The sequence below is a fragment of the Falco cherrug genome, chromosome Z, assembly GCF_023634085.1.
Source record: "Falco cherrug isolate bFalChe1 chromosome Z, bFalChe1.pri, whole genome shotgun sequence".
Classification (NCBI taxonomy): domain Eukaryota; kingdom Metazoa; phylum Chordata; class Aves; order Falconiformes; family Falconidae; genus Falco; species Falco cherrug.
In genome coordinates, this window is record NC_073720.1 from 38260174 (window position 1) to 38272701 (window position 12528).

The 12528-nt window shown below is 45.7% G+C and overlaps 1 protein-coding gene and 1 long non-coding RNA gene across 3 annotated transcripts in view; one reads left to right on the plus strand and one right to left on the minus strand.

The window, feature by feature from the left end:
- PCSK5 (proprotein convertase subtilisin/kexin type 5) overlaps positions 1-8522 on the minus strand; it is a 247686-nt gene extending 239164 nt beyond the window's left edge. The window contains exon 1 of one of the 2 annotated variants that reach the window (XM_027811983.2): positions 7799-8507. In XM_027811983.2, coding sequence (XP_027667784.1) covers positions 7799-7996 — 198 coding nt within the window. In that variant the 5' untranslated portion in view covers positions 7997-8507. Of the gene's footprint in view, positions 1-7798 lie in introns of both variants that reach the window. The other variant, XM_027811982.2, reaches the window with a different exon arrangement.
- Positions 8523-8592: 70 nt separating this feature from the next.
- LOC129734748 (uncharacterized) lies at positions 8593-12141 on the plus strand. Its single transcript, XR_008730292.1, has 3 exons — positions 8593-9098; positions 9536-9595; positions 11587-12141. It is a non-coding gene; the product is annotated as an uncharacterized LOC129734748 (long non-coding RNA).
- The last annotated feature ends 387 nt before the right edge of the window (positions 12142-12528 follow it).

Genomic DNA, 12528 nt, shown 5'->3' on the forward strand with positions numbered 1-12528 from the left:
CTGGTTAAATAGATGCCAGAAAAGACGTGGGCATAAGTGATCCTCCTCAAGGGCACTGTGATGGACAAATGGATCTGTAGAGGTGTGCCCCTTGCCCTTCATTTCTACACTTGTCAGCCATTGTCAGCCAGAGGTATGTCATACCAGACATGATCACTGTCATACCAGAGGTATGATGCACTACTGATTTACCTCAGTATGTTTTACAGATTTCTTCTAGTTCTTCCATTTTATTATAGTCTGGTCCACTTCTTTATGCATTGTCTGAGACAGCAGTTCTCACAAACATTGCCATTTGTAAGTTGGGCTTGCAACTAATTGTTATTCTTAAAAGTCTAATTGAGTGTGTGTTTGCCTAAGGGCTTTAAATAAAAAATCATCACATAATTTGTAGCTTGACTGCTATGCTGTTAAACAAGATTCTCATCTCTTCTTATTTTGTAACAACATACAAAGAATATGAGATTACCTCTATCACGGGAACCCATTTGGCACATCCTTTTCTTCATCTGACTCCTAATGAAAGCTCACATCTAGCAATAGTAAGCTCTGCTCTCTCTCCCTCATCTCTCTCATTGCACAGACAAGGGAACTACGGCTAAGTATGAAGTAATTAGCCATGGCATACCCTCTGTACTCTCCAATATGTGCTGGTTTTCTGGTTTTGTGGCATGTGAGCATTTGCAAGAATGTTATTTCAGTGCTTATGTTTTCCAAAGATCTTTCTACCTGGTGGTTACTCTCTACCAGTCCCTAAATGTACTCCTTTCTGCCATGAATAGGAGAAAATTCAGTTTTCCTTGGTGTATTTGTGTAACCCCACTACATCTCCATGTGCATAAAGGTTAGAGTATATCTAGCTTTGATTCTTTTAATACTGTAGTTCTGGTACTTGCATCATTAATACTCAGTACTTCATTAAATTTATCCCAGGTATTAAATTTTAGTAAGACTATACTCTGTTTCAATGCTATGACCACACAGAATCTTAAGGGGCATGTCTCTTCTATTAACTGAGTATATTATTAATATGATGGGGTAGCTGAACTTTGCACAGAGAGCCCTACCATCCTGCTTTTCTGAGTCATCCATGTTAAGGTGGTGGAGATCAGGGTAGCAAACATCTGCCTTTGCTGAAAACAAGCTTGCTTTAGGCTTTTTATCTTAAAATAACCTCCCTTTTCTCTTAACCGAATGCTTTTTTCCTAGTCTTCCAATTTCAGCTACTTAGTTTGCAAAATTTCCTTTTGCCTCCCATCAGGAATAGATTTGGAAAATGGAAAAGAGACATTCCTCTCATTCTTTCTAATCAATTGATCTTGTTACACATCTTCTCTGTGCCATCACTGGGACCTCAGGTTTGAAATGAACTAATATTTATTAAATTTTTGTGTGATTTGCTGGCTTTAAATCTATAAACTCCCAATAAATAAGTAAAAAACCCTCAACCCAACAATAACAAAAAAACCCACCCAAAAAACAACCAAAGAAAAACCTTCTGGCAAATCATATCAGCATTTATTTTGTCTAAAAAACACATCTGTATATCTAACAGTGATTCCTGGGTCACACCTTAAGCTTCTCACTTAGGTGTCTTTTGGCAAACAGTATGTATTCCTTGCAGGAAGAAAATTGCAGGGAAAGGGTAGTCCCTCATTTGCCAAGGGTGGGGAGTAGGCCACTAGACCTTGGAAGAGATGAGGAAAAAAAAAATTACTGGAAAAATACAACTAGGAGAGTGAAGATGTGATCTGGAAAAGTGCTGACCCATCCTCGGCCCCTCCCTAGAATTAAGAATGAAAAAGGAACAGAAGGATCAAAAGTTTACTCCTATACTAACTAATACAACTTTTCTGTCCCTTGTTGGAGCCACAGGTAAGACATCTTTATCTTTTCCATTCTTTCATCATCTTTGGGTATCAGGTGTTTGTTTCTCCCACTCTACTGCACATTCAATGAAAGTCCGCTGCCTGAAAGAGAAACTCCTGGCACATGATGACAGCAACCTGAAACTGATGATGCACCACTTTCTAGAAAGGCACAAACCTAGAAAAACTTCCTTACTTTGAAGCCCACACATTTCAAATTAAAATAAGCTTATGTGCCCAGAGTTAGTTATTGAAGCTCCTCCTCTTTTATCCATATAAATGAAGAAACGTGGGGAAAGTCAATAGCTCAAGAGCACAAAAGCTTTCAGCACTGGAGCCCAGAGTAGCATTCCCAACTTCTCAGATGCTTTACAAGTCATCCCTCTGTAAGCTGCTGTTCCTTTCTCCAGTCTGTTGAGAATATTTTACCACCAAACTAATGAGAAGTTGTGTTTACAAGAAATGAGGAAATTCATGGGAATCAAGGTGACATATAAGTATACCTTAACTTTCATGGCTGTATCAAGAGAAAGCTTCCTTCTTTCACTGTATAGTAAGGAATTTCCATGCTATCAATACAGTCATAATATTTATACCAATTGTACAATGCTACACAGACTATATGTTTAACCCTGAACAGCTGCCAACAGTGAAACTTTCTCAAAAGTCAGTGACAGATGCTTTGCTCTAAGAGAAAGGTCTGCTTAGTGCAGCCACTGCAAAACAGAAGGGTAAAATATGTCAGCAAGGAGCTGCTGGGGGAGGCATTATATTGCTCCACCCACCGTGTAACTTATAACAGCTCCTCGACTGCTTTGCATTATACTTACTTATCATACTCCTAGAGGGTTCACTAGTGCAGACTACTTTCTTAAAAGAACCATGCAAAAATAACAGAGGCAACCTTTTCATGAGGCAAGGATTTGCTCCTTAAAGAAACACTAATTGCATTTCAAGGGCAGGCCAGAAATACCTACAATACATAGGAAAAGGACAAAAAAAAAAGTCCACTCTATGCATTTAAGTTCTGATATTACATGTCTGTGCTAGTTTAACGCCCAATGAAAGAGGATTTGGGGCTGATTCCTTTGTAGATTAGCTTTACTGTGTTTGCTCCATTGTCTTCGAAGCAGCTATGGTTATGTCACAGAAATCACATTACTAGTAACCATGTACTTAAGCCTAAAGTTATGGGACAGGCCTTTAACAGGCCTTAAGTGAATGTCTGTTAATTTAAGTGTCAGCTCAAGTGGGCCCTACTGTCCAAATCAGAAGCTCCAACCTGGTGGCACTAAGTACCACAATCAAAATCACTGACTTTCTGAAGGGTATCCTGCCCACTTGTTTCAGCCAGTAACGGGATCTACTGCCTCTTTTCTTCTGATGTGTAACCTTCATTCAGTCCTGTGGGGAAAGAGTTTCCAACAGAAACTGAATAACAATTGATACAATGATAGGTCTAATTTGCCGGTCTACGCTTTTCCAAGCCATATATGAAGAAAATTAATGACAGTCTCACTAGACTTACTGCAAAAATTCAAGTATCTTTAAAAAAAAACCCACCAACTTCTATGTCTACTGTACACTTCACATTGGTAATGGTAAGCAAATACAGGATAAATGAGCTGTATGTTGGAATAATTTGTAGGAAACAAGAACCAGAACACGTAGCTTGCAAAAACACGCAAGTAAAAGAAGATTCGTTCTCTGTAGCACCACGTCCCCTAAAAATTAATGGAAAACTCCTCTTTTCAATAAGAAGAGAAGCTAAAGCTTCAAATTTCTGTAACAAGAGATGGAGATCACACAAGAAGTTTGAAAGCAACAGTTTACCAGAAGCTGTGAGTTGCAGGACTACTCAATTGCTTACCAGTAGGTGATCTCAAGGCCTGTTTTAACATCCCTTTCTGCCATCTATTTCTAACTTGTCCAGTCGTCCAAGTAGGCTTTGTAGCTTTCCTGTCATCACCATGGCAATGAGAATAGACATAAGAATTATTTCAAGACTTAAATGGATATTTGCCAAATCACAGGAGCACCACAAAAAGGGAAAGCTAAATTCTACCTGTTACTGTGAATGCACCAAAAAGAAAAGTGGGAGAAGGGATGTAGTCTGATTTTAATGGTTCACAGCCTTCCCGGGTCTACCATCTTGTCTCCACTGATCAACTTAGTATACCTTTCAATGACATTTTTTTCCACAAATACAACCCAAATGCTGCCTACACTCAATTGTTTTAATCCAAATCTACACTAAACTCTTCCACAGCACCTTGCGCCTCCACTCATTCAAAATTAACAGGGTGGCTGGTAAGAAGAGTAAGACCTTCAGAATCCCTCAGTTCTCCACTATTCCTTTCAGCTTTAAACATGTAAGTAACCGTTGTCAGAATACTCCTGGTTTGCATTGCTGCAACTGCACCTACTTGACTTTCATTTTTATACACAGTTTCACTATGTCTTATCTTGACTGTTTTAATTCCATTCTTTTTCTGGGTCATTTGTACCGATTTTGTTCTTTGGGACAGCCATAGTGGGATCTGGGCTTAGTTTTTGCACTTTCTTCTTAAAGATGAGCTCACAAATTTAATTTAACCAAAAATGTTATGCTTAATGCATTACACTAGGTTTTTAAAAATCTATTTCAGATGACTTTTGGATGTGTATTTTTATAAGATTTGTAATCTCCTCCTTTAAGCAGAAGTAAACAACTTAGCTTTGACTAACACTTGCAGCTTTAATTATAATCTCTCAGCTTACCTAGGAGAGATATTATCAGCAAAACCAAAGTTTAATTGTCTGGCCATAGCTGCCACAATACACAGACAATAAGCATGTGAAGTCCTGCCTCTAACAGAGAATTCTGCCTACTGGTTATCTCTTTCAGCGTTCTCACAGTGTATTCAGCTAAGAGGATGTCTTTCAACAACTCACACTAAGTACAGATTTTTAAATTGCTTGCAATTGTCTCTCAATAACAAACAGTAGATTCTTGCCCCATTCTTTGTTCCTTTGTACTTCCTGTTCTGTGTCAACTATCTTTCTGCTTTTCCAAATTACGCAAAAAGCCCATTACAGGCAAATTTAACTCATTAGTCCAGATATTTCCTGACTTCTTTTCTCTAAAAGTTAATACCTTACTCCCTTTAACCATCTTCATCAAATGATACAATCTACAAAGAGTGATCGATAGCTTCACAGAAAACATTACATATTTTTTCATATATTTAAGAAACACAGTTACAGAACAATTTTACACAGGCTTTGAACCATATATTTACATATTAAACTATGTATGGTCAGACCACAGCCATTTGGACTCTGAATTCTCAAATTATAAATTCTATCTAGTGACCAGGTCAGTCTGATGAAAGTTTTATAAGCATGAGCTGGGAATAAAAGAACAGACATTAGACTGACCGCCAACATACTAACAAATGTGCTGTCAGAAAAATAGCATTTGGAGATGATTTTGCAATAAATTACCAGAAACTTAACACTGGCTATTGTAAAAAGATACCCATAAAAGGAAACTCTGCATAAGACTTTGTGCAAATGCACAACACTTCTTAGGGTGTCTAACTGCAATGGCAGAGGGCTGCACTCTATGCTGGCACGGCACAATGACATCTAGCACCCAGTTACTCCAATCCAAAATACATATAGGAAGCTCTGTGGAATGTCTTCACATATGCCCACCACCTGTTTCTTGTGGCTTCTTAAAGGCTGGTTACAGCCAGAAGATGAGGAATCTCCCATGAGTCTAGTTCATACTGTTACTGAAGTTTTCTTTCTCATGAATCTATCATTTAACTTTCTTATACGCATCTCCTACCTGCACTCTCTTTATCTGCATAACTAAGCAACAGTATTGGCTCCCTTCACACACGCTCTCTTTTCACTGGCATACCTGGTACTGTATTTTCCAGTTTTTCATTATTTATAGTCTCTATTTGCTCTCATTCCCATCGGTATACCTGATCAGTAATGTATCTATTATTAATATCCCATAGGTGTATACATGGCACTTTCACTGACACATAAGAAGCAATAGCGGCTTACTACACTCTTTACTTAATACATGAGGTTTGGATAACAGGGTATAAGAAAGCAGGCTCTGAGTTAGCCAGCTGGCTTGAAAAAAGACCAAAGGGGAAGAAGCACATCCTCCAACCGACTATATTGCTTATTTCGGCACTGCAAAGGCCCAAACAGGAATACAGAGAAACACCTTGAGCAAAAGATGCATGTAAGATATAAAGAAAGACATCAAAGCAAAAAAGTTTGCACTTGGATTCCTAAATGGCAATTTCAAGGCAGGCGTTCAATTTTGACATGAAACCTTCCTCCCGAACTTTTGTGCCTCCACCTGGGAATAACATTCCTTACCTGCCCAAGTGCTCCAAAAGAGAAGTCAGTATTCATGGTTTTTTTTAAGTAAGTGCATCTTTACACATTGTGTTTTGTGCTCCCTCAGTGTCATTTTCTGGCTTTACTTATGTAAATTATTTATCTAAACAGACTGCACAGTTCTTATTCAGACTTGCAATGATGGTGAACAGTTGAGATGCATGCTTCAAACTTTTGAGTAAACGGGAACTCATCTTACAACACAAATAATAATTGCATCTCATTTTGATCTGGTTGATGTAAAAGGCCCACTGTGTGAATGCACTGCATTTTTGTGAATCTCACGTATAAGATAAAGCCTTCTGTACCGGTAAATGCTCATTTCTAAACTTTCAGTTCTAAACCACTGTCTAGAAAGACTGTTCTTGGATGTTTGCACCCAAGTGTGAGGCAGAATTGTTTATTTTTTAGGCACTCACCTTGCTAAACCCTACATCTGCAACTCCTGTTTTCAGGATAACTCTCAGGAAAGCCTAGGATACTGGCCACAAACTCTGTCAGAAAAAGTGATCTTAGGACATTTCAAGCAGCAACTGTGCCTAGCTGTAGCAGGCGGGAGGACTTCCCAGCCTGATAGGATCCAGCGACAACCAGGTGTTTCCTCACTTGCAGTTCCCAGACCTGGATGGATGGATCCAAGCATTTTCTCACAGCGTGATCCCGGCAACCCAGGCGCTTTCCAGCGAAACACTCACGGGGCTCCGCAGAGCCCAGGTGCTGCCCAACCGGCCGGGCGCGGGCCGGCGAACCCTGCCCACAGCGCCGGCACCCGAGACCCGACTGCTCCTCCCGCTTGCGCTCACACCGCACCCTGCGGAAAGCGAGCGGGCTGCGGGACAGCAGCGCGGGCCCGGCTCGCACCCTGCGGCAGCCCCGCGGCGGCCCCGGTCCGCACGGGCGCGCCGCCCTCCCCGGCGGCCGCCGAGAGCCCGGCAGCCGCCCCGGGGCACCGGGGCCAGCCCTGTCACCTTCTCCTTCCTCACGCACGCCCCGCCAGAAGGGGGGTCGGGACGCCCCCCGCGGCGGGCGGGCGGCCGCAGCTGCCACGTCCTGGCTGCCGGGGATACGGGCGCTCGCCGCGGGACGGGCTCCTCTTGCACTGGCGGTTTTTTCTTTGCAAGCGGGGCGGGAGGGTGCCCGGCGCGGAGCGCAAAGTTCAGCCGCCGCGGAGGCAGCGCTCTGCCGGGGCCCCCCGAGCCCCCCGCGGCCCGCGCCCCGCTCCGCACCTGGCCGCGGAGGGGGCGCTGCGGCCCCGGCCCCGGCCCCAGCCCGGCCCCTCCGGCGCGGTTCCCGCGTACCTGCCCCCGCGCATCACCTCCGCCGGCCCGCGGCGCTGGGGGGCTTCGCCAGCCGCCCCGCGGCGGGGCTGGGGGGTCGCGGGGCGGCCGCGGAGCTGCCCGTCCCTTGCCCTTGCCCGTGCCCCTGCCCCGGCAGCGCAGGGCGGCGGCAGCGGACCCTGCCCGCCCGCCTGCTGGCCGCGCCGCCGGCGCCCGCTCGGAAGTAGTTTTAAGGAGGGTTACCTGTCCTATATTGACGTATCCGTATTTGCTAGCTATCCTGTTGGCCTCCGGCAGCCCCCCAGCTATCCGCACAGCCCAGTGGTTGGTGTAAAGGCGCGTCCTGCAGGCGGGCAGCAGGAACCCCAGCACCAGGGTGAGCCGGCAGAGAAGGTCCCCGCCGCCTCCGCCTCCCCAGCAGCAGCGGCGTTTCCAGCCCATCTTCTCCTCCTCCGCACACAACCCCCACAAAACTTCTCCTTCCTTCTTCCGAGGCTCTTCTTCTCACCTCCGGGCAGCACCGGCGGCGTGTCCTCCGAAGTTACCCCGAGGAGGAAACTAGGAAGAGCTTGGAGTAGTGCATTGAACCGCCCGGGGGTTAAATGATGAGGGGTTGGGAATAATGGTTATGATCGTTGATTACTGCTGTTCCCTCCTCCCGCCGCTCTTCGGGGATTAAGTAACTTGCTTGGAAAGCTTCTCTCAGTTTCTGAGCGCCAGCTTCTCCCTCTGTCCCCAGCTACATGGGAAGTCGTCTTCTCCGCGGGAAGGAGGGCTCCTTCTCCCTCTCTCCGCGCTTCCCTCCCCTCTGACTTCCTTCCCCCTGCCAGCGATCTTCTGCCTCCTCTCCCGCGCCTGGATTTTCCTCGCTTTCCCGCTGTCCCTCTTGCCTGGGTCCGGGAGCAGCGCTGCTGCGGCGGCAGGCGATGTGTGAGTGTTGGCAGCTAGCGCCTCAGTTCACTCCGGCTCGGCCACCTCCCTCCCTCCTCCTCCTCCTCCTCCTTCTCCTCCTCCTCCTCCTCCGCCCGCCCTCGCTCCCGCCCGCCCGGCAGCGCTGAGGGCCAGGGGAAATGGCAGCCGCGCTGGCCCCGTCCTCCGCCGCCCCCCGCGCCCCTGGGCCCGCGGCTGCCGCCGCCCCCACCGCCGCCCCCGGGCGCTGCCCCCTCGCCGCCGCCGGCCGGAGGCTGCTGCCCCGCCAGCGAGGCCGCGGGAGCCGCGGCGAGGTGCGAGGCCTGCGGCAAGGCCTCGTGCCCGGTCGGGGCCGCGTCCCCCCGGCCCTGCCGCTGAGGGGTGCGGGGGCGAGGGGGCCCCGCGGGTGAGCCCCGGATGCCCCGCTGGGCCGCGCCCGGCCAGCCGGCCCCTCGGGAGCGGGCACGCGCAGCCCCAGAGCCGCCTTGCCAGCTGCCACGGGCGGCCCTTGCAGGGGTCTGCCGGCCGTTGTTTTGCAAACGCTGCGCAGCGTCATTAACGTTGAGCTGTCATCCAAAGGCCTCTCGTGGCCACCATGTTCAGAAAGAAAAGCGGGCAGCTGGAGCGTCAGCAGGTGAGTAGTGGTCCTGACAAGGAGCATGGCCATCGTGGTGCTACCTCATTCCCTGTCCCCCCTGTGTAGCGTGGCCACAGCTCCGGCCACCTTGCTGGGAAGCGCTTCCAGCAGCAGAGCACATGCGGACCTGGGAAGGATGCAGCTGGCCATGTGGCGGCCCAAACGCCACCTGCAACTGGAAGCTCCTGGCTGGTGCCAAAGAAACTCATGTTCACCCACACCCGAAGGGTCACTCAGCGGACTAAACCTTAGCCACCACATTGGCTTTGGGCAACCTGTAGAGCTACTCCCTTTTATTTGGAAATTAGAATATGGGTCTATAAAATCAAGGCCAACAGACCTACTGTGAGGATCCGTGACAGGTTGTGAGGGAGTTTGAACACGAGAAGTACTATTGTAATGTACTAATGTAAATGTGGGGCTTTTTTTTTCAGGAACCTAAGGCGTCCTACCAACACAGGCAGCCATCATTCTGTTTTTCATGGGGACATGAGGTATGAGAAGTTAGATGCTTTCCAGAAAGCCATACAGTAACATGGTGTGCCTTTTCGCCTCTCCCAATACCTAGGAGCACCCCCTGTGTTCCTAAATTTAAAACCATTCTTTTCCTAATGAAGTAGAAAACTTTAAAATGCAGACAGCCAAAACCACATTCCACTTCAAACCATTCTCTAAGTTCATTCATTTTCCCCTTAAACATCAGTATTATGTTAATGACTAATACCTCACATCCTCTGTTAGTTTTTGAAGGGGAGAAAGGGGGTAAATCCAGTCTCTACTTTCTTCTTTGTTCTATTTCTCCAAAGATTTATTTGCCAGTGATAAGCTTTTCCCTGTCACTATTTTTTCCTGTAGTTTGCATTATCATGTGCTTAGTGTATGACAACATACTGGTTACTCCTGTCTGTAGATTCAAGATCTCAATGTGGCTCACCTTCCCTGGGATTTCATAGGTGATGGCTCACTGTTTAGCTGATCGTTCTTCTACTGAAACCACAATCAACACTCATCAAATTCAGCAGGAGCAGTGTTAGGCCAAGACATTAACATCTTACAGCTAATATTCTTAAATATACATTCATTGAATATGACATTAAAACTCCTCTAGCACTTAGCCCTCCTTATTGATTGGTTCAGTGATAATTACACAAGTCAGCTCTCTTCCTGTATCTGGAGTGCTTAAAGTATGTTTAATCATGAACGACCACCTTACTGAAGTACATAGCAATCAATGGGTCACAAAACCTGAATCTTGTGCAGTCTCAGTCTGTTTCTGTAAAGAGGATAAATCAAAAATCTATTTTCTGATCTTTTCTCAGTTAATTTTACTGTTGTTTTGACTGCCTTATTTCATGGTATAGATGGTGGGTTTTTTTCTGGCACAAACTACAAGGAAAAAATAAAGCCATGCTGTCACATATCTACTTCCAGCTTGGCTTATATGACAGTATTTTATACACAGACACCAAAGCTACTAGGAATCAATCGGTAGACTTGGCAAATACATCATTGCCACCAAGTATCTTCTCCTAATGCTGCATTGCATCACATAGCCTGACAAAAATGTTGTGAAAGTTATGCAATACCTAAAAGCAGCCTCTGAAAAAGGAGGGACATAGTACCCAGAGGCAATTTTTCTATGATTAGTCCTCTTTGCTGAGGCCACAGATAGCAATCACAGCTACTGTGGGAGCACTTGGACATTGGTTGTAATGTGGAACATCTGATCCCTGCCACTGTGAACCCCAAACCGCAAGGTTTTGCCAAGTACCTCATCAAAGGCATATCCTTAGCCGGGACAGCTCCTTCCCACCCCCCACCCCCTCCCCACTCCCCTGCCAAAGGAAAAAAGGCTACAGCTCCTGCATTCCTAACTGGTGCCATGGTCTTAATTTAAGTTGTTCCTTCCTGACACAGCTAGGAAGTATGTATTCTGGTCACCAGGTGAGTGGAGAGAGCACTGAGGGGACTTCAGCATACCTGCTGTATGTGGACCACTTGTAGCTAGTAGCTGAGCCTACTTCTGTACTCTGTTGAAGGCCAGGTAGTTTTTTGTACACACCATGCTCCAGGGAAAGTTTTTTTCTCCTCTGAGTAAAGGCACCAAATTGGTCTGTTTCATCACTATTGTGACAACTTCTGCCTTTTACCTCTTACCCCCACACCAGCCTCTCTGCTATGATAAAAATAAATATCTGGCTGACTGCTAAAAATGCAAATTTCTATGTGTCTTATCTTGTCCTGGAGTCATTGATACTAATCCCTGACTCCCTTCTCTGTAGTTAGTTCCAAATGATTGTGATCAATGATTTGACCTCAGTCTCTGTTCTCACTTTCCTCCTATTTGATCTAATTGCCTCTCTTCTTGCTATTTTGCCTACCTAGTCCTGAAATTATTCTTTCCTTTCTAGTCCTTTCCCAGCCTGAAAATCTCTCTGGCTCACTAGCTTCAGCAGCCACTCTGCTATGCTGTGCTTCATTTCAGCTTTCCAGCACTTTTCTATGTGAGTTTTGGAGATCAGTGCACCAGAGATGTGTTCGGCACCCCAGGATCATAATTAAGGAAGAAACCACAGAGGACATATATATTCAAAGGAAGTGATAGCCCAAAGTCCTTCAGGAAGAAGTCCTGCAAGCAGATGTGCTGGCCACTGAAGACCTAATGGAGCAGAGAACATTTTCAGAAGGAACTAAGGGTACATGTTCTTCAGCTTTTGGAGTGAGAGAGTCTGGAGCATAGCAGATGAAAGAATACTCTTCAGGGAAGAGAAATCTTCAAAGAATGGAGGTTGTGTCAGGGAGTCATTTAGAGATTGCCTTAGAAAGACAGATAGTTTTGGTATCCAAAAGGAGTATTCAGATTTCCTTAGTTTCAACCGTAACTGTTTTTTATAAACAGTGCAGCTAGGTCACGACACCAGCCACCATACGATCCTATTTGTTGGTACACAGTTCTTTGATCTACAGTTTTCCATGCTTCAGGCTTGCCTCTGATTTTTTAACTTCAATTGCTTTTGAAAAGAATAAAGTTATTTTGGGGTTTTTATATATATAAATAAAAATGGTTTTGCACACAATCAATTATATTAGCAGTTTTTTCGTTAGCAAATACCTGCCTCCTTCTGCTTTGAAACAGGATGTGATCCTGTTTTGAGTACATCACTGCTCTTACGAAAGGCCACCTAGGTATGTCCAAATTTTAAGTGACAGTTTTCACCTGTACATTGGACACTTCTTTGCATTCAGCAGCCAGTACCTCAAGATTGCTTATACTTACTGGGCTAGCCTTTTAATGTTCCTAGCGTGTAGACTACAGGACCTGTACCCCTGTGTGCAGTCCACAGCAAAGCATGATTTCTGTGCAGCGATTGCTGTTTCCGCTTGTCAGTCACTGTGAGAGTGAGCACAATAATTGACAGCAGTCTTT